Source organism: Scyliorhinus torazame, chromosome 6, assembly GCF_047496885.1.
Source record: "Scyliorhinus torazame isolate Kashiwa2021f chromosome 6, sScyTor2.1, whole genome shotgun sequence".
Taxonomy (NCBI): Eukaryota; Metazoa; Chordata; class Chondrichthyes; order Carcharhiniformes; family Scyliorhinidae; genus Scyliorhinus; species Scyliorhinus torazame.
Genome location: NC_092712.1, coordinates 111,072,256 through 111,093,287, shown reverse-complemented (window position 1 = coordinate 111,093,287; position 21,032 = coordinate 111,072,256). Strand labels below are relative to the sequence as shown.

Below are 21,032 nucleotides of genomic sequence, written 5' to 3'. Positions count from 1 at the left end.
ATACTGGCACTGGAGCGGGTCCAGCGGAGATTCACACGGATGATCCCAGGAATGGTAGGCCTAACATACGGTGAACGTCTGAGGATCCTGGGATTATATTCATTGGAGTTTAGGGGGTTGAGGGGAGATCTAATAGAAACTTACAAGATAATGAATGGCTTTGATCGGGTGGATGTAGGGAAGTTGTTTCCATTAGCAGAGGAGACTAGGACCCGGGGCACAGCCTTAGAATAAAAGGGAGTCACTTTAGAACAGAGATGAGGAGAAATTTCTTCAGTCAGAGAGTGGTGGGTCTGTTGAATTCATTGCCACAGAGGGCGGTGGAGGCCGGGATGTTGAGTGTCTTTAAGACAGAAGTTGATGAATTCTTGATTTCTCGAGGAATTAAGGGCTATGGAGAGAGAGCGGGTAAATGGAGTTGAAATCAGCCATGATTGAATGGCGGAGTGGACTCGATGGGCCGAATGGCCTTACTTCCGCTCCTATGTCTTATGGTCTTATGGTCTTATGCTACACTTGGGCAAATGCACCCTTGATGTCAAGGGCTGTCGCTCTCACATTACCTCTTAACTTCAGCTCTTTTGTCCATGTTTGGCCCAAGGCTGTAATGAGGTCAGGAGCTAAGTGGCCCTGGTGGAACCCAAACTGTGTCAGTAAGAAAATTATTGTTGGGTAAGTGCTGCATGATATCAGGGGCTCCAGAGATCGGGATGCCATTTAAAAATGGTTTCCCGATCTCTTGCTGCACTGAGGAGTTCCGTCGAGCGGAGCTACTCATTGCACAAAATGGGGCTATGTGCAGCCTCGGGCCGCATGTTCCCTGCGGAGGCCCCTATCTAACCGAGAGTGCGTTTAACAGCGTTGTATTTCTCGGCGCTACGAATGCCGGGAAATACATGGCTAAACATGCTCGCTATGGGACTTTGTTCCCATTTAGTTAAATGAAGCCCAAGGTTTCCAGCTTTGACAAAGAGTCATCGGACTCAAAACGTTAGTTTTCTTCTCTCCCTACAGATGCTGCCAGACCTGCTGAGATTTTCCAACATTTTCTCTTTCATCCAAGGTTTCCAAATCGGTCACACCCAGGTCGATAGTTTAGAAGGATGCGGGGGGGATCTTATTGAAACATATAAAATTATGAAGGGAATTGATAGGATAGATGCGGGCAGGTTGTTTCCACTGGTCGGGGAAAGCAGAACTAGTGGGCATAGCCTCAAAATAAGGGGAAGTAGATTTAGGACCGAGTTTAGGAGGAACGTCTTCACCCAAAGGGTTGTGAATCTCTGGAATTCCTTTCCCAGTGAAGCAGTTGAGGCTCCTTCTTTAAACGTTTTTAAGAAAAAGATAGATACCTTTCTAAAGAATAAAGGGATTCGGGGATATGGTGTACGGGCCGGAGAGTGGAGCTGAGTCCAGAAAGATCAGCCATAATCTCATTGAATGGCGGAGCAGGCTCGAGGGGCCAGATGGCCTACTCCTGCTCCTAGTTCTTATGTTCTTATGTTCTTATAATTGTCTAATTAAGGACTGAAGGCAAGCTTCCAATCAGAGGGCAGGCAACTCAAAACTTTGGCCGTGTCACTGAGAGAGGCGGGTGCGACTGAAGCAGATAGAGGACCTCAAGCCTCTGAAGGGTATGTGATACAAAGAAATTAATGATGCCCGCGGGCTGAAGGCTTCATGAACCAGATGGAAAAGCCCTCCAGCGGGAACCACTGGGGATGCGAGTTAGTTTTCCTGCATGACCTCTTTGTCAACTGTGAGGCACCTGGTACTAATGGCCCTCTCAGGGTGTTGTAGGGAGGCTACATACAGTCGGCAAAATGCCGGTGGCCAAGGTTAATGGCACCTAATTATGAAATAATTGGGGAATGAATAGGTGATCTGGGCAAATTGTTTCCATTCATGGTAAAGTGTTACAGAACATCTTTTGGTGAGTGCAGAACAATGAATGCACAGTGGTGATTGTTGTTGTTTTGCTTCATCTACAAGTAAATAAATTTAGTTACATGCCAAAACTCGCAAACATTTCACCTGACTGTTTTATTGAAACTTCTTTTAATGCATGACAATAGCAACATTGCAAACTTGCAGCCAGACATAGGATATAAATATGTCCTGAAGAACAATGAGAAACCTACTTTGCAAGAGCTATAACATATTTTGCTGTTATCGGAATAAAAAAGAAATCTTAAAATAGCTATGAATTAACATTGTCATGTTAAGTTTTATCATCATTCTACATAATCATAAAATCAATAACAATGGAGCATGATCAGATGCTATTTAATCACTTGTCTCCTGTGCTAGTTCCAGAAAGATATTACTTCTACTCCCCACTCTTTCTCCATTGGTCTGAAACTTATTCCTTTTCATGTTTATCCTCAATTCCTTTTTTGAATCTGATGACTGAATCATATTCTGCCACTTTTTTGGGCTGTGCATTCCAGTTCACAGTAACATATGGAGTTAAAAATACAATTGTCATTGCCCCACCCTCCCTCTTTTTTAGCCAATTATCTTAAATCTGTATTCTTTGGTTACCATCTCTCCTTGTCAGCGATCACCCCATCTATTCATAATTTTGAACACACCTGTTAAATTCCCCTTGATTTTCTCTGCTTCAAGAAAATCCTGGCTTCTTCTCTACATAACTGCAGTCTCTTATCCTTTATCATTCTGGTAGATCTCTGCATCTTCTCCAAGGCCTTGACATTCTTCCTTAAGTGTGGTGCTTAGATGGGACACAATTCTCCAGGATAGGCCAAAGTGAATCATAAAGGTATAGCTCAACTTTTGTGTGTTTGTACCCTATCCCTCTATTTGTAAAGCCCAGGATCCTGTATCTTTTCAAACATCTTTATTAACTTGTCCTGCCTCTGACAAAGATTTGTGGGTGTACTGTAGGTCTTTCCGTTCCTGGAATGCATGTATAGATACAAAGGTTTTGTTTATAGTTGCATAGAATTACATACTGTGTACAGATTACTGAAGAAGACAACTTGATTAAAATTTTTGCTATCAGGACATGGTATTACAAATTATCTCACTAAGATCCTTAAAAAGACAGTGGTACTTTCAATGTCATTGTCATTCTATTTTCGTACATGTAAAATTCAAAAAGGCATAAACACTAAATGCTACCACATGAAATGCATATTGGAAATTTGGGTGTTCACCTCAGTTAAATTTCTTATCTGCTAATTTAATTAATAGAAAATTGTGAATTTGTCTGCCTGAATTTCTCATGTATGCATGCAGTGTGAAAATCTCTGGGCAGAATCTTTCCTTTTCTTGCCGAGTGTCACAATGGTTGGCGAAAGGGACATTAAAGCTGCCAGCCCCAACGATGGCTTTCCCTGCCGTATTGCTCCCAACATAGAGGAGAAAAATGGCACGGTATCACACTGGTGAGTAGATTTCACCAGCAACTTTTTCTTTAAAGATCAGGGCAGCATTCTTGGAGGTCACCCAGGTACACAAAAGTAAAAGTAGAAGTTCCCACCTCCCTGACACGCCCACCCCTCTGGCACTGCCTGGGCACTGCCCATGGTGGGACCAATCGCAACGGCAGCGCATAACATGAATTGGGCCTCTTGCAACATTTTGCGCTCTCACCGTTATTCGCATCTAATGTGAACGGGAGCCAAAAATTCCAGCCTCTGTGTTGGAAAAGTAAAGATAAATAGATATCCCAGTTACAATAAATTAACTGTACAGAATAAGTCAGAGTCCTCAAGGTTATTTATGAGAAGCAAGGCTTTTTGATATCTATCCTGTTTCTGTCTATCAAGAGGGCTTTCATTCATTCTAAAATTTAAAATAAACAAAGCCCTGCCAATAGAAATATAGATTTCTTTTCAAAGAATTGTATTTTAGGAATCGTGTCCTCATTAAGCTGAGGGATGTTAATGCTGGAGGATGGAACACTTTCAAACATTGAATGGTTTTGCCAAATGTTCGCGATCAAGTCAACGGCATGTTTTAAATCTGCCGCATTTTCTATTAAATGGCCAGGGGCTGGCTTAGCACAGTGGGCTAAATAGCTGGCTTGCAATGCAGAACAATGCCAGCAGCGCAGGTTCAATTCCCGTACCAGCCTCCCCGAACAGGTGCTGGCATGTGGCGACTAGGGGCTTTTCACAGTAACTCCATTGATGCCTACATGTGACAATGAGCGCTGATTATTATTATTATTATTATTACATTGGTGTAAAATGGGTTTCCAACTCTGACCTCCATCCCTCACACTTCCTCACTGGTGTCAGCATCAAGAACAGCTTGGTGAGGTATGCAAAGCAAAAGGGAGGAACTGAAAACAATTACCATCACCAGGAAAAGGGTACCGAAAGGTTAGGCCAGTTAGCCTAACATCTGTCATAGAGAAAATGCTAGAATCTGTTATTAAGGAGGTTATAGCAGGGCTTTCAGAAAATCTCACAGCAATCAGGCAATGCCAACGTGGTTTTCAAAAAGGGAAATCATAGTTGACTAATTCATTGGAGTTCTTTGAGGGAGTAAAAAACAATATGGATAAAGGGGAACCTGTAGCTATGGTGTACTTGGATTTCCAAAAGGCATTTGATAAGGTTCTACATCAAAGGTTGCCACACAAAGTAAGAGCTCATGGTGTCGGGGTAATACAGTAGCATGGATAGAGGATTCATTGGCTAATAGGAAACAGAGAGTACAGATAAATGGGTAATTTGTATGTAGTCACGATGTTACTGGTAAAGTGCCAAGGGATCGGTGATGAGGCCTCAACTATTTACATCTACATGAATGTCTTGGATGAAAGGACAAAATGCATGATTGCTAAATTTCTGTTGGTACAAACATAGGTAGGAAAGTAAATTGTGAGGACCAAAAGAGTCTGAAAAGGTCCATAGATAAAGCGAGTGGGTAAAAGTTTGGGAGATGGAGTATAATTTGGGAAAATGTGAACTTTTCTACTTTGGCAAGAAGAATAGAAAATCAGTAAGTTATTTAAATGGAGTGAGATTGCAGAGTTCTGCAGTTAAGAGGGATCTGGATGCCCTTAGAGTTTATTTACTCAACTAATTCCTGAGACAAGGGCGTTACAATGTGAGGAATTGTTGGACAGGCTGGCCTGTATCAGTTGAAGTTTAAAAAAATGAGAGACAATTTTACAGAAACAGGTAAGATCTTGGGAGAACTTTAAAAGGGTGGATGCTGGGATGATGCTGCGAGTGGTTAGCACTGCTGCCTATGGTGCTGAGGACTCAGGTTCGATCCCGGCTCCGGGTCACTGTCTGTCTGTGTGGAGTTTGCACGTTCTCCCCATGTCTGTGTTTCATCCCCACAACCCAAAGATATGCAGGTTAGGTGGATCGGCCACGTTGAATTGCCCCTTAATTGGAAAAAAAATAATTGGGTACTCTAAGTTCATTTTTAAAAAAGAGTCGATGCTTCCCCTTATGAGAGAGACTAGAACGAGGGGACACAGTTTAAAAATAAAGGGTCTCTCATTTAAGAGAGATGAGGGATATTTTTTTCTCTGAGGGTCATTCGTCTATGGAATTCTCTTATCCAGGGGGCAAGTTGATTGAGTATTTTTAAAGCTGAGTTAGTAGATTCTTGATTGACAAGGGAGTCAAAGGGCATTGAGAGTAAGCAGGTAAATAGAATTAAGGCAATAATCAGATCAGCCATTATCTTATCAATTGACATGCAGGCTCATGGGGCCAAATGGCGTGCTCCTGCTCCAAATTTGTATTTTCATGCATTCAGTTTATCATTTATTTGAACCCAGGTCCCAGAATCACAGACCACGAGCAAACAAACACTGTGCAGGAAAAAAATGCTAAAAAGAAAAACAAAAGAGACCAATTTCCCACTTCCCTGGGAAGTCATCCAGATCAGCATAAAGACAGACAAATATGCTGCACGGTGCTCCTTTACTCCAGACTCTCATTTAAATGCTGCTTGAATGCATTGGTCGAGGTGCACCTCAAGGAAAAATATAGAAACACATGGGCAAGGAATCAGAAACAAGGCATCAGGGATTACTGCCCATTGTTCCCTTCTTTGTGTTCCCAAGGGAATGTTTCCTAGCTTAAAACAGAGGAAAACTGCTTCCAAGTATTCTTCATATACATAACGATTTGTTACCGTACATTTTATTTTCTAGTTTACTCTCCCAGCCCCGTCGGATTTTGGTGAGCATTTTGTCCACGCACGGTATTATGAGAATCAGCTTTAGAACCAGCACAGTGCAGGGAATGATCAGGCCCCACATGTATGCTTGTGGAAGCCCCCATCTATACCACTTTGATTGCAGAAATCTGTCCCAGCCAAACACTGCAGCATGTGTCGTGCACAACAGGAGTGTTACATAGCCCAGCTTGGACTGTAAGACAATGGAGAAATCATTTAATCAGTTCTTATTTACAACTGTAAAATACACACATGTACAACATTTTACTTAATGTGTTTTATTCATTCATGGAGTGTGGTCATTGATGGATGAGCCAGCATTTAAACTGAGTTTCCTTCAGAGAGCATTTAAGAGTCAACCACATTGCTGTGGGTCAAGAGTCACATGCACGTAAGTATGGTTAATTGCCTTTTCTAAAGGGCATTCGTGAACCAGATGGGTTTTTACAACAACCACCTCACAGTCACAATTACGCTTAATTTCAGATTTTTATTGCATTCAAATTTCATCATCTGCCTTAGTGGGGTTTCTACCCGGGTCCCCAGAGCATTCCTCCGGGTATCTGGATTACTTGCCCAATGTCAATACCATTACGCCACCTCCTCCCCAATTGCTAATGTTTTCCAACTGAGACAATTTCTGTGACAGATGTAACTTCAGTTACCTAATTAGCTTGGTGAAAAGTCTGCAGAAAATAAACAAAATTATGTGCATTTTGATACAAAATGCAATCATATAATTCCATATAAAAGTGGTATTTTTCTTTATTAGCATAACCCGTTAAGCTATGCTTATTCCAAATGAATGTGCTATAGATACCCCCAATTCTCCAACCAATGGGCATGATCCCTGTCAGCTTGTCAAAATCCCAGCCAGTTACATATATATACATAGATACACAGAAGACAGGAACAGGAGGAGGCCTTCTGGCCCTTTGAGCCTGAAGTGCCATTTATCACGATCATGGCTGATCATCCAACTCAATAGCCTAATCCTGCTTTCTCCCCATAGCCTTTGATCCCATTCGCCCCAAGTGCTATATCTAGCCGCCACTTGAATATATTCAATGTTTTAGCATCAACTACTTCCTGTGGTAATGAATTCCACAGGCTCACCACTCTTTGGGTGAAGAATTGTCTCCTCATCTTTATCTGAAATGGTTCACCCTGAATCCTCAGACTGTGACCCCTGGCTCTGGACACACCCACCATTGGGAACATCTTCCCTGCATCTACCCTGTTTAGTCCTGTTAGAATTTTATAAGTCTCAATGAGATCCCCTCTCATTCTTCTGAACTCCAGTGAGAACAATCCTAACCTAGTCAATCTCTCCTCATATGACAGTCCCGCCATCCCTGGAATCAGTCTGGTAAATCTTCGCTGCGCTCCCTCGAGAGCAAGAACATCCTTCCTCAGAAAAGGAGACCAAAACTGCGCACACTATTCTAGGTGTGGCCTCACCAAGGCCGTGTATAATTGCACCGACACAGCCCTGCCCCTGCACTCGAAACCTCTTGCAATGAAGGCCAACATACCATTAGCCTTCTTTACCGTCCGCTGCACCTGCATGCTTACCTTCAGCGACTGGTGCACAAGGACACCCAGGTCTTGCTGCACACTCCCATCTCCCAATTTATAACCATTCAGATAGTAATCTGCCTTCCTGTTTTTGCTTCCAAAGTGAATAACCTCACACTTATCCAAATTATACTGCATCTACCATTGATTTGCCCACTCGCCCAACCTGCCCAGATCATGCTGCAGGAGCCCTGTATCCTCATCACAATTCACCCTCCCACCTAACTTGGTATCATTTGCAAACTTTGAGATGTTACATTTTGTTCCCTCATCCAAATCATTAATATATAGTGTGAATAGCTGGGGTCCCAGCACTGATCCCTGTGGTACCCCACTAGTTACTGCCTGCCAATTTGAAAAGGACCCATTAATCCCGACTCTTTGTTTCCTCTCTGCCAACCAGTTTTCTATCCACCTCAATACATTTCCCCCAATCCCATGCACTTTAATTTTAAACAATCATCTCTTATGCGGGACTTCGTCAAACGCCTTCTAAAAGTCCAAATATACCACATTGACTGGCTCCCCCTTTTCAAATGTACTATTTACATCTTTAAAGAATTCCAACATATTTATAAAGCATGATTTCCTCTTCATAAATCCATGCTGACTCTCACTGATCCTGCCACTGATTTCTAAATGTTCCACGATGAAGTCCTTGATAATGGATTCAAGAATTTTCCCCACCACCGATGTTAGACTTACTGGTCTATAGTTCCCTGTTTTCTCTCTATTTCCCTTTTTGAATATTGGAGTGACACTAGCTAGCCTCCAATCTGCAGGGACTGTTCCAGAATCTACAGAATCCCAGAAGATGACCACCAATGCGTTCACTATTTCCAGAGCCACCTCCTTAAACACTCTGGGTTAGATCAGACACCTTAAATTGCTTTCTTCAACTGCAGACAACACTTGTCACATCATTATTAAGCCAAAGCTCTTTTTTTGGCTCAAAATGTTGCAAAAGTGAAACACACTAAGTTAATATTCATTCCCATATTTCCCCAATATGGAAATCGCTGTAGATGATGGGCTGGATTCTCCGCCCCGCCGTGCCACATTTCTGTTTCACTCCACCAGCAGGATGCTCCGTTACGCCGTCTAGTCAATGGGGTTTCCCATTGTGGGCAGCCCCACGCCGTCGGGAAACCCCCGGGCATCCCGCCGGCGGGGAATCCAGTCCATGTCTTCAACAGAGGGGTAGGCATACAGTGCCTGAAAATATTATGTTGTGTAATGTTTCTAATAATAATGCAAAATTTATATCTAATTTAGCAATTTGAGGAATTGATTACACATACCTGCACAAATCGGAACTCTCTCCAGTTTACAGCATTGCTGACTGATGGAAGAGATGTGATACCCAGCAAAACATAAAGAGCAAACCCCAGCATTCCTAATGCAAAATACAGGTCCACACGCCAAGACAGCACTTTGCTTAACTGCATAGTTTTATTCTTCTTTGACTGCAAGAACAAAGAGAAATGTCAAAATAATGGTTTGTATACAGTGTAAGGTGCAATATAACCCTTGGGTTTAAGAACATGAATTGGCCCTTCAGCCCCTTGAGCTACTTTCTATTGGATCAGTAGGTCTGACAGCATCTGTGGAGAGAGAAGGGAGCTAACGTTTGGAGTCTGGATGACCCTTTGTCAAAGTTTTGACAAAGATTCATCCAGACTCAAAATATTAGATCCCTTCTCTCGCCATAGATGCTGTGAGACCTGCTGGGATTGTCCAGTATTTTCTGTTTTTGTTTTAGATTACAGCATCCGCAGTAATTCGCTTTTATCTTCTATCAGATCATGACCGAACTGTATCTCAATACCATCTACCGTCCTTAGCTCCGTATCTTTTTATATCTTTAACCAACAAAAAGTTTTGAACGTTCTAGTCCCATTATCTTTTAGTTTGAAATGAGAATGAAATTAGCATATAGAATGGCAGTGACACCATCTTGAGATGTTTTTAATACATTGCTTATTCTCTGTGGCAATGACCTCACTGCAAAATACAAAAAACACATTGAGCTGGATTTAATGCAATCCGTTGTGAGGGGAAGCGCAATGGCTGAGACCACTTAATCATGGCAGAAGGCCGGTGTCTGTCTCTTAGTGGTGAGGAACACCCATTCCACCCGCCCTCCCCACCCCAACACCACCACCACCTCTTAGCCATCTTAATTCCTTGTATCTGCGTATTAACTTTTCGTGACTCATGCACTAGAACACCTAGATCCTTCTGCAACTTGGAATTCTACAGTCATTCTCTATATAAGGAATACATTGTGTTTTATTCTTTCTCCCAAAATGAACAACATTCCCACAATTAACTTCACAAGTGAAAACAAAGGAGAGGGACAGACCAGTTGGCCCACTGGTCCAGACCCATGCTGCAATTTCTTCTTGTCACCTACTTGCCCATAATCAATCATTCGTGGAATTCTCTGAGAGAGGTAAAAACATCAGAGGGAAAAGTATTCACTGCTAAGTTGGAAAATTTAGAAAATATATTTCCAATCCCTAACGAGAATCAAACCACTTTGAGGAGAATGTTGTGACTGGGAAACACATTGCTGGTACCTTCCTTATGTAGCAATGTCAGTCACACTCAGGAAACTTTCTGTTCTGTTTTTGAATGTTTCCAGTGAGTCCACACTCCCTGCATGAGCCAACAATTTATTCCATCAGATTTCTATGAAAATAACTGCTTCTTGACAGCTAAATTAGCTCACGCTTACAGAAATTATATTTATATCGCCGTACCTTGCTAATCTAGCTCATTACTCAAATAGCTTGTCCATAAGTACTGAACCTACCCTTTTCATTATTTTAAAGAGTCAATCAAATCTTCAGAAAGTTATGTTTCTCCAGTGTATAAAGGCCCCATAAGCCACTGTGATAACTAAATGCTTTTAAATTAGGCACATTCCAGTGATTTTTCTCCAAATCATGTCCGGAGCCTCTGTATCACTATCACCTAAGGACATCAAAACCGGGACTGGACACAATCCTAAATGAAGCCTAACTACTGCATTATACTAAAACAGAGTATAATTTTTTTGATGTGCATTTGATAATGCTCGCAATTCATCCTAATACTCTAATTGCTTCTGTGGCATTTGCATAGAAAATCCTAGAAAGACAATACATGTGTGGAAAATGTTATTACCTCTTCAATCATCGAGTTCATCCAGCGCCATCTAACTGAGTATCTTGTGGGTATGATGAATGTGTAGAGAACATGAAGGAAGGCATAGGCAAGTGCCACAAGCCCAAGCTGCTTTCGACACAACATCCACCTGTCGAGCCAGTTGGGGAATCTCTTGTATTTTGTCCCTCGGTAGAGCTGAATGAATGCAGCAATCACACCCGGCAGATAAACCAAGCTAAGTAAGATTAGGGAGACATTTGGGAATATACGATTAGGAATGGAAATTGCAAGCCGATAGGAAACATCTTTATTTTCTTTTGCCCAGGGATGAATTACATCAATCACCACACAGTAAATGAAGAACAGTACTGTGAGACCAGCCGCTATAGTAAGTGGCAGTCTCCACATTGGAAATAGCTGGAGAGGGTAGTTCTCCAGTTCTTCGGCTGCTAGAAGGGATCCCTGGTCTAAAGGAGTGAGGCCTATACTCCTGGCAACATCCATCACCAATTGTTTAGATTGATTGTCATCCCCACAGACGAAAACCTGAAACACAGAATGAAAAATGTTATTACTGGTGCAAATATTGTTGCTGCAATTTAGTATATTCAGTACAAACTAATAGTTAGTGTATCAGTGTAGACAATAGCTTTAGCTGATAATTACTCACACCACTCTCTTCACAGCAATGTACATATATAAATTTCCAAGGTGCATTAAATAAAGTGCCGCACAAAAGGTTGTGGCACAAAATAGGTGCTCATGGGGTTGGGAATGTAATGTTAGCATGGTTAAGGAATTGTTGAGGGACAGAAAACAGAATAGGAATCAACGAGTCATTTGTTGGTTGGCAGTTTGTTACTCTTGGGTGCTGCAGGGATTAATGCTGGGGCCTTAACTACTAAAATCTGTATCGATGATTCAGATGAAGGAACTGAGAGTAACATGGACAGGTTTGCTGATGATACCAACTTAGATGGGAAAGTAAGTTATAAAGTCCTCGTAAAGTGCCTGCAATAGGATATAGACAGGTTAAGTGAGTGGGCAAGAGGTGGCAGATGTGAGTACTCACGTTGGGATGAAGAATGGAAAGACAGAACATTTTTTAAATGGTGAGAAACCATCAACTCTTACTAAAGCAAAGTGCTACGAATGCTAGGAATCTAACAAACAGAACATTCTGGAAACACTCAGTGGTGAACGTACAGAGTTAACATTGATCTTTCATCGAAACTAGAAAAAATAGAGGTTTAACAGGTTTTAAGCAAGTATATGGACAGGGAAAGGGTTGGAGGGGGAATGGTGAGAAAGAACAACAAAGACAGTGTCCATTCTATTTCCCACACTTCTACTCTAACCCCATCCTTTCCCTCTCAAAAGGGTGATTGTGTTCCTTTTTTCCTCACCTTCCACCCCACCAGCCTCCATACTGTAGCTCTCTGGGATGGCCACTTACAACCAGGAACAGAGAAACTCGCAAAGCCTAGCGGGTAAAATGGACAAAGCAAGACTCAGGCAGGCTCAGAGCCTGAAATGTATATTTGCAAGAAGGAGTCCAGACGGTATCGAAACTCCGACCAATTAGCATTTTGATGGGCCGATTAGCATTTGATGGCTCATCTCCACCAAGACAATGGGCTGGTACTCGAGCGACCGGTGCAGTCCCAGACATTTCGTCTCCACTCCCTGTTCAAGGGAAGCGTAAACAACGGGGTCAGTGACCGCTTGGGACACGCCCAGCCATCCAGGCACCTACCCATTTATTGGTTAGGAATCGAACAGAGTGATCAGGGAATCACCCAATTAGTGGGGTCCAAACTGAAGGACCGCCCGAAAGAGCGCGAAAACTCCCAAGTATAAGAAGAGAGTACGCCATATGTTCGTCCTCTTTTGGACCTGGCGCCCCGGCAACGTCCATCTCCAAACACGTCACCACCAGAAGCAAGTCCAAGTTCAACGCTCACTACCAGACGGATGAGCCTAGCTGAGCAGCAGTTACTTCTCCAGACTCGATAGATCCAGAATCAGACAGCGGCCACTGTTCCTCTGATCTAAGCTGGGTGCCTGAAGTTAAGTACAGGTTGTCTTAGTCGATAGGTTAGTTAACTAGTAGTGTTTATGTTGCATGACTAATTGTGTATAAATAAAGTACCCTTGAGCTTGAACTAACTAACTGGTGTTTGGCTCTTTGATCAATAGCTGGTTGAACCTTGTGGTGGTATCATTTGATACCTGGCGACTCTGAGCATTAGAATACAGGTACCAAATGGAAGGAGAGCAAACCCACTGATTGCCGTAGTTACAGCAGAGCCACAGGAAAAGAAAGGCAACAATACTCAACAGAATTCTGCCACCTCCAGCATGATGACACCACCGAACACATTTCCCCTCCCCTTCCAGAATTCTGAAAATACTGTTCCGTCAGCGACACCCTGATCCACTTCTCCGTCACCCACAACATCCTTTTTACATTCCATAGCATTATCCCATGCAAGGCACGAGATGCAACATCTTTCTAACACCCAGGGTCCTGAATACATCTCCTAGGTGAAACAGAAATTTACTTGTACTTTTTTCAATGTAGCAAACTGTAATAATTTCTCAAAATATAGACTGCTGTATACCGGGGAGGCCAAATGCAGATTGGGTGACTGCTTATGGAATCTTCTGTTCAGTCCAAAATCATGATCCCGACCTCCTGGTTGACTGTCATTTAATTTTCCACCCCACTCTGACCTCTCTGTCCTAGGCATCCTTATTCTGATAAAGTTCAAGGAGAGCTCGAGGTACAGCAATTAATTTCTCACTTGGGCACTTCACAGCTTTTTGGATTCAACATTGCGTTCAACAATTTCAGGTGGTAACTTTACTCTATTTTTTTCTTTTTTGTTTCTTTTGGATGACAACTGTTGGTGATGATTTTGCTTTTCCCACTCACAATTCCTCCAGACCTATTTTTTGTTTCTACGCTTGTCCAGTTACTATCTCCTATTATTTTGCACCACCATCTGAAAAGGGGCCTCAGACTAAACTCTTTAGAACTAGATAGCTAGGATAGCACTAGAATAGCTCAACATAAGTTAGTTTACCAAGGACAGAAACTAACCATCAAAAATATATCCGTAACCATTATTAACCATTGTGCATCTAGTCTTAAAACATAACAGTAACAAGCATATAAACCCTCATTGATAGTAGGAGCCCACAATGCATAGTGGAACTTTAGCTAACTAACCTAACCATGTTCTCGAGAAAGACAGTTCCACACAGAATCATGCAAATACAATTTGGTCATCATAAACATATTCAGGGAAAACAGTTCTTATCTGCAGTCCCAGACATCCCGTGCACAAACAAGCAATGGTACAGTTAAGAACCAAACTACGATGAAGGGAACTGAGAATGTGAATCGTGAAGGAAAGCAGGTAAGGAGTCCTGCCAAACAACAGATGGGCATGAGACAGGAAGTAATGACCCCATAAGTTGATCATGCAGTTACCATGCCACTTGAAGTAAAATTCATTGGTCAAGGTAAAATCTATGGCTACAAGGTTTGGATCAAGTCCATCTGAGGCAGGGCTACTGACTTTTGAAAATTGTATAATTGTTGAACCAAAAGCAATGTAAAGCAGAGTTGATTTGGAACTGCCCCATATCGCTCTCCCTCGTATGTTGACCAAACTTGGAAAATAAAAACCGTCTTAATCAGAGTTGCTGTCTCCGCGAGTCTTTGTGTTAGCTGAGCTGTAATTAAGAAGGGAAATTCCACATGTGAAATACAGCTCAATACTTAGTCTCTGAAAATGCCCCTGCACCATACCTTTAGTCATTTAATCCCTCCTGTCGTCCATCATACCGTAGACTTTCCTTTTGTTGTTTTACCCCTTCTTTTCCCTTTCCTGCCTTTGGACTTGCTTAAAGTCTACTTTAGAACCCACTTTATCCAGTTAAATGAAAGGTAATTGACCCGAAATATTAACATTTAAATGCTGCTGTTGCAGAGATTTGGGTGCCCTTGCACAAGAAAGACAGAAAGTTAACATACAGATAGAACAAGTGGTTAGGAAGGTAAATGATGGGCTAGATTCTCCGCTTCTCCTGCCGCGTGTTTCTCTGCGGCACGCCTTTTTCTGGTGGCGGGATTCTATCTTGCCTCCGCTTGTCAATTGGGTTACCCATTGAAACCACCCCACACCACCGGGAAGCCCATGGGCGGGGTTGCGTTGCTGGCAGGAAAAGTGAATAGCAACAGCCGATCAATTCAGGCCGGTATGCTTGTCTTTATTGCAAAATGGGTTGGGGTACACGAATAAGGAATTTGTGCTGCAACTTGATAAGATTACATCTGGCGTATTGTGTATAGTTTTGGTTTCCATATCTAAGGAAGGATATAATTGGCTTAGAAATGATGCAACAAAGTTTACCTCGATTGATTCCTGTGATGACATTGTTGTCCTGGGAAGAAAGATTGTAGAATGGACCTATGCCCTTGATGTTTAGAAATCTGTGAGGTGATCTCACTGAAACATTTGAGGTAATGAGAGGGCTTGACAGGGTTGAAACCGAGAGATTGTTTCCCCACCTTGCGATCTATAGGAGGTATACTGAGAATGATGGATTGGCCATTTATGACTGTAATGAGGAACAATCTTTTACTCAGAGGGCAGTGAATCTTTTGAGATTTCTACCACAGAAAACTGTGGGTGCTCAATTGTTGAGTGTATTCAAAGCTGAGTTCAAAGTTGAGCTATTGCCTTATTGGGCGGGGGCAGGTGTAAGGGGCCACCAGATCTATTCTTGCTCCTAATTCTAATATTCTATCTTACCTGACTGCTGGCATCCAGACTGCCTGACTGCAGGGCCCAGGCTGAAACTGTGTTGAATCCCTTCACCACATTGGCTTTGGGAACCAGCTGAGACAGGTACTGTGCATTGGACTCAGGGTATTGCTTCATTCTGAGGTTGTTGCTTACATCCACCAGCACTTTTCCATCCAGCAAATCAGACAGAGCTGGGATAAAATCATAGTGTTCCCTGTGAACTGCCAAGAAAACGATCTTGGATGTTTTCAGAGCGTCTGCGTGGCTAAACACTTGTGCTCCACTTGGCAGCAAGGCAGCGTTCTTTGGGTCTCGGCTCCCAAATACCACTGGGTGACCTGATTTGAGCAGCCTTATGCCCAAGGATCTTCCAAAGTCCCCAGTACCAAGAATGCAAATTGTGTCCCGCTTGTGAGCATTTTCACCAACTCCAGCCATTTTATCTGTAAAACTAAACACATAAAAGTAAATATCTTTATTGAATGATCTAAAAATATGAACTGGCATGCTTTAAATTATTTTGAAGTGAAGGCACAGAGAATAGTAGATGCCAATATCACTGGTAAAATCAGGCTATTACCTCCAGTACAAATCAGGTCAGACTTAATGAACTTTCCCCATTACATTTTAGCATTTATTACCCTCCTTCATCTACTGTGTTTCTCTGTTTTCCTCTCTCTGTACCCAAATTAGGAACAGGAGTTTATCAAAAGCAGTAAAATGAACCAACAAGGTAATTCAAGTAAGCAAATTCACTGAAATTTTCTAAATGAAAAGTCACGTATGAGAAGTACGTACCTTAAGGTTTTCTCCATGCAGGGCAGCAGGTTGTTGGACTCACTTGAACAAATTTCAACAGTTCTCAATTTAAACCTGTACTCTGAGCATGGGTGTTCCTTTAGTCCTCACAAGGAACATTTAGGCCTACCCACAACACTCTTTTCACCCACCTCCAATTGTAAGACCCACCAGAATCCCTTCCTAGCGCATCACCATTCCTAAAAGCACAATATTCTCGATTTCCTACATCCACTCCCACCTCCTGACTGGATCAGAGTGACCAGAAAATTGTGGGACACTTTGGCATGGGGGAGCCCTATAGGCAGTCAGAGGATTCTGGTGAACCTTTGTGTTGGGAGGTTGAAAAACCAGAGTCCAACAACATGCAACCGTGGGTTTCCTCCGGGTGCTCCGGTTTCCTCCCACAGTCCAAAGACGTGCAGGTTAGGAGGACTAGCCATAATAAATTGCCCTTAGTGACCTAAAAGGTTAGGAGGGGTTATTGGGTTATGGGGATAGGGTGGAAGTGAGGGCTTAAGTGGGTTGGTGCAGACTCGATAGGCCGAATGGCCTCCTTCTGCACTGTATGTTCTATGTTCTAACTGGGGGACAATCACCTCAATTATGGGATAATCACACAAAATCTGGAATGGTTGGTCACCCTGCCCCTCCCCCCAGACACCAGGTCACCCATTGCTGTTTCCTGCTGATTTGGGGCTTTGGATTTCGGGCAGGGCCGATACAAATGAGGCCTGGATTTTATAATTCAAACAGGCCCCAATGATGATGTAGGATGTTTTGCCAGTCACCTGGCCTCCAAGAGAGAGGGAGGGGGTAGGGCAGGGGAAGGGAAAAGGGGAAGGGCTGACAACATTTCTGAGAAGGCTTACAGTGTCTAAGGCCTCCAGGTTTTCAGATGCTACAGTGGGAGGCCTGACAATCTGATTACTTGAAAGGTTCAGCCACAGACTCAAGTGTATCCTCAAACTGTTTGAATTCATATAGCACCTTTCATAACCTCAGAGTATCTCAAAGTACCTCAGAGTCAATCAACTATTTTTGACCACTGTTTTGGCAACTATTGCAATGCAGAGAAATTAGCAGTCAATGTACATACCGTAAATTCCAACAACCAATAATAACCAGATAATTGTTTTTTAGTTGTGTGGTTGAAGGAGAAATGTTGGCCCAGGACTCCAGAAGAGTGGAGGTCTTTGTTGAGCACTGAAAGTTAACAAGTAGGCAAATTCTTTTCACCTTGGATGATGGGGTGGGGGAAACAGAAGGGTGCAGGGATGCTTGGGGAGACTTTGGAAGGATGTTTTGAGAAAATATCAACGTCAGGATAATCACTGTGGTAAACCACGTTATTGTGTTCATTGTATTATATTCACTGTGTTGTACATGCCTGGGCTTGTCCAGGCTGGCTCCGCCTGTGGCTCCTCCCTTTGGGCTTCTGTATAAAAGTTGCAAGTCTCTGCCTCCGGACCCAGTTCGGGTCCAGAGGCAGGAGGCTTACTGTTTAGTGTATTAAAGCCTCCGTTATGTTTATCACTCATCGTCTATTATTGATGGTGTATCAATTTAATACACTAAACTTCTAAAGATGGACTCTTCACTCAAGATGAACTCCTCACTCAAGCCTGATCGCTTGCACCTGGACCCACAAGCAGCTGACGCTACAGAGACTTTTGAACACTGGCTAAGCTGCTTCGAGGCCTACCTCGCATCTTTCAATGAAGACTTCACGGACCTCCAGAAGAAGCAGGTCCTCCACGCACAGGTGAGCCCAAGAGTCTTTAACCTCAGCAGGGACGCCCCCTCGTACGCGGAGGTGATAACGCTGCTAAAAGGACATTATGTGAAGTCCGTCAACCAGGTATATACTAGGCACCTCCTCGCCACGAGACGCCAATGCCCTGGGGAATCACTCGCGGAATTCCTGTGCGCCTTGCGCATACTCTGTCGAAACTGTGACTGCTGGGCGATATCGGCTACCCAGCAGGCGGAGCTGCTGATCAGCGACGCCTATGTTGCGGGCATGCACTCGAACTATATCCGCCAGCGTTCATTAGAAGGGCGGACACTCGGCCTCCCAGAGACAGTCCAGCTCTCCAACTCACTGGAGTAAGCCTCACAGTACATGGGGGCCTACACCTCCAACCGCGCGGCACCCTCGTGGGCTTCGTGGGCGCAGCCATCAACCGACCCGGGCGCGACGCAAACCTGCGCCATGCAGCGGTCCGCCAATGCCTGGGGCCTGAAGTGCTACTTCTGCTGCCAGGGTACTCGCCCCCGACAATGCTGGCCAGCACGGAATGCTACTTGTAACGGCTGTGGGAAGGAGGGCCACTTCGCAAAAGCCTGCCAGGCCCGACCCCCACCTAAATCTTCTAGGCCCAGCAGCGCTGCCTGCTGCCGGTCGGGGCCACCCCCAGCTGCCGCACCGCCCGCCATGTGCGAACCGTGGGGGCCACCATCTTTAATCTCAGCTGCCATGTGCGACCCACAGGGGCCGCCATCTTGGATGCCATCTTGCACCTCGCCCGCCACGTGCGACTCATGGGGGCCGCCATCTTGGGACCCCTCCGCTGCCTCCCAGGAACCCAGCTCGCCCGACCGTACACTGGCCGCCACTACCGCCGACCGGTCCGCCAACCATCTTCCGACACTCGCCTCCGTCACACTGGACCAGTCCCGGCTGCACCACCTCGCAAAGTCTACAATGATCGTCCGGATCAACGGGCTCGAGATGGCCTGCCTTTTCGACTCTGGGAGCACGGACAGCTTCATATACCCAGATACGGTAAGGCGCTGCTCACTCCCCATCCTACCCGCGACCCAGAAAATCTCCCTGGCTTCCGGATCCCACGCAGTGGAGATCCGGGGGAACTGTGTCGCGACCCTCACTGTGCAAGGCATAGAGTACACCAACTTTAGGCTCTACGTCCTCCCCCATCTCTGCGCTGCCCTATTACTGGGGCTCGGCTTCCAGTGCTACCTCCAGAGCCTTACCCGAAAGTTCAACGGACCCCTGCCCCCCTCACCGTCTGTAGCTTTGCGACCCTTAAGGTCACCCTCCCTCTTCTCAAACCTCACCCTGGACTGTAAGCCCGTCGCTACCAGAGGCAGACGCTACAGTGCCTAGGACAGGGCCAACATCAGGTCAGAGGTCCAGCGACTCCTACGAGAGGGGGTATTGAGGCTAGTAACAGCCCCTGGAGAGCCCAAGTGGTGGTCATCAAGACTGGGGAGAAGCACCGGATGGTCATCGATTATAGCCAGATCAACAACCGTTACCCCTCCCCTGCTTATCTGACATGGTCAATCAGATTGCGCAGTATTGAGTCTTCTCTACAGTCGACTTGAAGTCTGCGTACCACCAGCTCCCTATCCGCCTGGAGGACCACCAATACACTGCCTTTGAGGCCGACGGCCACCTCTATCACTTCCTCAGGGTACCCTTCGGCGTCACCAACGAGGTCATTTGAAGTCAGAAATAGGAAAGGAGCAGTCACCTTGTTAGGAGTTTTCTATAGGCCCCCCAATAGTAGCAGAGATGTGGAGGAACAGATTGGGAAACAGATTTTGGAAAGGTGCAGAAGTCATAGGGTAGTAGTCATGGGCGACTTTAACTTCCCAAATATTGAGTGGAAACTCTTTAGATCAAATAGTTTGGATGGGGTGGTGTTTGTGCAGTGTGTCCAGGAAGCTTTTCTAACACAGTATGTAGATTGTCCGACCAGAGGAGGGGCAATATTGGATTTAGTACTGGGTAATGAGCCAGGGCAAGTGATAGATTTGTTAGTGGGGGAGCATTTTGGAGATAGTGACCACAATTCTGTGACTTTCACTTTAGTAATGGAGAGGGATAGGTACGTGCAACAGGGCAAGGTTTACAATTGGGGGAAGGGTAAATACGATGTTGTCAGACAAGAATTGAAGTGCATAAGTTGGGAACATAGGCTGGCAGGGAAGGACACAAGTGAAATGTGGAACTTATTCAAGGAACAGGTGCTACGTGTCCTTGATATGTCTGTCCCTGTCAGGCATGGAAGAGATGGTCGAGTGAGGGAACCATGGTTGACAAGAGAGGTTGAATGTCTTGTTAAGAGGAAAAAGGTGACTTATGTTAGGCTGAGGAAACAAGGTTCAGACAGGGCATTGGAGGGATACAAGATAGCCAGGAGGGAACTGAAGAAAGGGATTAGGAGAGCTAAGAGAGGGCATGAACAATCTTTGGCGGGTAGGATCAAGGAAAACCCCAAGGCCTTTTACACATATGTGAGAAATATGAGAATGACTAGAGCGAGGGTAGGTCCGATCAAGGACAGTAGCGGGAGATTGTGTGTTGAGTCTGAAGAGATAGGAGAAGTCTTGAACGAGTACTTTTCTTCTGTATTTACAAATGAGAGGGGCGATATTGTTGGAGAGGACAGTGTGAAACAGATTGGTAAGCTCGAGGAAATACTTGTTTGGAAGGAAGATGTGTTGGGCATTTTGAAAAACTTGAGGATAGACAGG

General features: G+C 44.2%; 1 protein-coding gene across 1 annotated transcript in view; it reads right to left on the bottom strand.

The window, feature by feature from the left end:
- Window positions 1–2,024: 2,024 nt before the first annotated feature.
- Window positions 2,025–21,032, bottom strand: part of steap4 (STEAP family member 4) — a 31,045-nt gene continuing 12,037 nt past the window's right edge. The window contains exons 2-5 of the mRNA XM_072508672.1: window positions 15,735–16,179; window positions 10,927–11,454; window positions 9,057–9,221; window positions 2,025–6,370 (exon numbers count right to left, since the gene is read on the bottom strand). Of these exons, the coding sequence (XP_072364773.1) occupies window positions 6,110–6,370; window positions 9,057–9,221; window positions 10,927–11,454; window positions 15,735–16,166 (1,386 nt within the window). The 5' untranslated portion in view covers window positions 16,167–16,179 and the 3' untranslated portion in view covers window positions 2,025–6,109. The remainder of the gene's footprint in view (window positions 6,371–9,056; window positions 9,222–10,926; window positions 11,455–15,734; window positions 16,180–21,032) is intronic.